General features: G+C 33.6%; 1 protein-coding gene across 1 annotated transcript; it reads left to right on the top strand.

Annotated features, from left to right (window-relative positions):
* The first annotated feature begins 727 nt into the window (after positions 1-727).
* Positions 728-1,684, top strand: LOC121136351 (olfactory receptor 7E24-like). Its single transcript, XM_040736675.1, has one exon. The coding sequence runs from the start codon at positions 758-760 to the stop codon at positions 1,682-1,684; it is 927 nt and encodes a 308-aa protein (XP_040592609.1). The 5' UTR covers positions 728-757.
* Positions 1,685-3,972: the final 2,288 nt, after the last annotated feature.

Raw genomic sequence — 3,972 nt, 5'->3', positions numbered from 1 at the left:
ATAAAAGTTCAACTGTATTTATTGACATTTCACTATTTTTCACATCACTGGACAGCTCAGCAGCTGTGGAGAGAAATGTTCTTTAACAATGTCGATGTAACTAAGATATATGTACAACATTTGAAATATACTAAGATAAGTAAGAATACATATACAAATGGTTTTAAAATTTTAAGTAAGTTATTAACAACGAATTAAATCCCCCTCAATTGAGAATATTTTTTTAAGTCAAAGAATAAAAGAAAACCATAGAAGATGCTGGAGTCTGAAAAATGTTTTCTGGGTAGGAGTCATAAATTGTTACTTAGAGACTAGAATTTCACACTGTCAGATATATTGCAAGTTAATAAATTTGCTCCTTGTTACTGCAATAAGAAAAAGCATATGTAAATGTTTCAGGTTTTCATTTTATTTGATTAGCAATTCATGTAAAGTGAAACTTTTATAAAATACCTATTTTGTCTTAAAGGTATTTTCTTTATTTTACTATGACTACAGGCCAGTTGTTTGTAGTAACTCAGACTTCATCTTCTAGATTACTATATTAAACATGGATCTCATACGAGGTAACATATAACATAAGAACAAAATGTGGTATAATTATTAATGATGTCATAATATACTTCAGAAAATTATATATATATATATATATATTTGTACATAGTTGTCTCAAATTTAAAGATGGTCTACATACATTCTGGTATGATTGCTAACAACATTCTTGGTCATCTCCAGAAGATGTTCAAGAAATAAGAACATGAAAAACACAACATCTCTACCAGAATTCCACTTCATTCAACTCTCAGAGGATCCAGACCTACAGACTGTTGTCTTTGGCCTTTTATTGTCCATGTACATCTTGACCCTGTTTGGAAACCTGCTCATCATCCTGACAGTAAGCTCTGACTCCCATCTCCACACACCCATGTACTTCTTCCTCTCCAACCTGTCCATGGTTGATATTGGTTTCATCTCCACCACTGTTCCAAGGGTGATTGTGGACATCCATGTTCACTGCCCAGTCATCTCCTATTTGGGCTGCCTGACACAGATGTCACTGCTCATAATTTTTGCATGTATGGATGACATGCTTCTGGCTGTGATGGCGTATGACAGGTTTGTGGCCATCTGCCACCCTCTGTATTACCAGGCCATTATGAATCCCAGTTGCTGTGGTGTCTTAGTTCTAGGGTCTTTTCTCGTTAGTCTTCTGGAATTACTGTTGCACTATGTGGCAGTATTAAAATTTTACAACTTTGAGAAATATAATGAAATTTCTAATTTCTTCTGTGGTTCTTCTGAAGTCCTCAAACTTGCCTGTTTTGATAGTGTCATCTGTAACATAGTCAGATATTGTATAGGCACCATCTTTGGGTTACTTCCTATTTCAGGAATTATTTTCTCTTACTTTAAAATAATTTCCTCCATCATGCGATCATCATCATCAAGTGGGAAGTACAAAACCTTCTCCACCTGTGGGTCACATTTGTCCATTGTTTGCATGTTTTATGGAACAGCACTAGGAGTGTACTTTGGCTCTTCTCTGTCCCATTCCACAAAAAGTAATGCAGTGGCCTCAGTGATGTACACTCTGGTCACACCCATGTTGAATCCTTTCATCTACAGCCTGAGGAATAAGGACATTAAATCTGCCTTAAGGAAGATTCTTAGCAGAGTATGTTAATCATTGACATTCTTTATAAATTCACATTTTATATCTATTCATTAAATGTCCATGTGCATCCCAGCTAATGTGTCAACACATTATAATTAACTGATACTTCACAATGTTGCATGATCTAGTGGTTATTGCGGCTTCATATATTGTGATGGGCAGTTTTAGAAATGCACAAAAATTTGAAGTTGTAGAGATAAAACTTTTCTAGGCATGATAGATGAACATTGCTAAAATTTCCTTAAATATAAGTGTAATCAACACCTTAATACTATCAAAGGAGCCAATTTAAAGGGGGCTTTCTGCTGAATTGTGTTTTATAAATGACAGAGTCCCAGACTTGTCAACCAGGCTTCATGAACAGGACCTGTACAAGGAAGACATGATTAAACATGATAATGTGAAAGGTTAAAGCCTATCAGGCCTCATCCTTAGATAAGGAAGTATTTTAAGTACATAAAGAATTATTTATTGATTTGATAAATTGTAATATGTTATTATTTTGTTGTGTAATTTCTTCAGATGAATCAATATTTTAAATTTATTTATTTTTTAAAAAAACTTTTTTATTACTTTAGTTTTTTCAATGTTGTTGATTTAATGAAGAGATAATGTAAACAATAATTGATTGTATTTAAATGACAAAGAGAAAACAGGTAGCAAGCTGGTGACAAGAGTAGAGAATTTATCCCAGTCAAAGTGCACAGGTAACAAGGTACTTTTTAAAATGGAAATTTTGATTCCCTATTTTAACTCTTGAAACAGATTGAATAATTATTTGTGTAAGTATTTTTTGCACTGTGTAATGTCAGCATTCTTTAAAACGTCTGGAGGATTCTCTAGCTAAGAGATGCAGGAATTTGGCAACACTTCTGATTGGTTCATGGATATTTATTGTGGTAGATATCACAAAAGAGGCACTGTACCAAGTTTGAATGTATAGTAATAATAAGTGTAGCTCTATTTGTTTCTTTACTAGTAAAATAATCAGACATAATTCACACTTCATAGTAATCATACTTAGTATGCCATAAAGGTGATCTTCAGGAATCTTTTAGACATGTGTGTGGAAGATCTGTAGGCAATCTGGCTGGAAAAAGATGGGAAATTCACCAGACGGAGCTGAGGAGTGTAGTGTAGTGAGCCCAATTTCCATTTCTACTGCTGTTCTCACTGCACATTGATTAAAATGTCATTAACAATAATGAGTGGCTTGGATGAGTGTTGCTCCAGTTATTTCAATGTTTATTATCTTAAAAGGACAAATATTTTTCATAATGTTGGCATCATGAAAGACTCAGTGCCTCTTGTTTACTCTGGGCCTGTTGTGCTAACTCAAGGCACCCTCACCAGAATCCAGGGGTATATGGAGACATGGTTAATAAATCAACAGCACACCACATGAGGAACCAGGGCAGAGTTAACTTTCTCTGATGAATCCCAATAGTAACACCAGTATGATACAATATATTGAATTATTGTCACATTAATTTAAGTGCTCAGGAAGTAATTTTGTTTTCTAAAAAATCAAGTTTTAAACTTTGTATGAATTATCTTTAAAAACCTTGACAAGAAAATGTTTAATTCTTCTATTTCATCAAAATTTAAAAAAATATTCTGAACTAAAAGTGCATAATTTGTCTCTGATATCGAATTTCCATGTTTCCCTGTACCCACAGGACTATGTGAGTATGCACATAGGCAATGAAGATGGTTCATAACTACTATTTATAGAGATGCATATTCAGTGAGAATCTTTATTAGGTACCTCTAAATTCAGAATCCCTCCCCGGTCCACACTCTCATCTTGTTATATTAAAAACAAATATTGAAAAATTTTGACTAGTAAGTTAAACTTGAATTCACTGTGGACATATCTTTAAAGTTATTGTATCAGGTACTTCCTGACTGTGTATTTTAATCAACTGCAATATTGGGCCTAAACTGATAATCGTCATTGCCACCATAAAAAGCAATTGTGACATCACACCCAAAGTCTACAAGAAAATGCTTAGGTTAAATCTATGTTATAAAGGACCATACCTAGTAGTAACTTGATAGAGATCTATTTACTTGTGTTCCATTATATAATCTGGCATCTAATACATTACAAATCAGTTATTATGATTTTGAGGCCTATGGTTCTTCTAGAAAGCACATTCATGTTTCCTGTCTCCTCTAGTGACAGAGAAAATATCCATTTATACCTCAATGGAAACTAAAAAATGTTCCATAAGTTAGTGGAAACATTATGAACAAATGCAGTCTGACCTTTAAAACAGAAGATGTCTCTTTTA

The sequence above is a fragment of the Mesocricetus auratus genome, unplaced genomic scaffold, assembly GCF_017639785.1.
Source record: "Mesocricetus auratus isolate SY011 unplaced genomic scaffold, BCM_Maur_2.0 Super-Scaffold_100066, whole genome shotgun sequence".
Classification (NCBI taxonomy): Eukaryota; Metazoa; Chordata; class Mammalia; order Rodentia; family Cricetidae; genus Mesocricetus; species Mesocricetus auratus.
The sequence above is the reverse complement of the archived record's forward strand: the minus strand, read 5'-3'. Positions and strand labels throughout refer to the sequence as shown.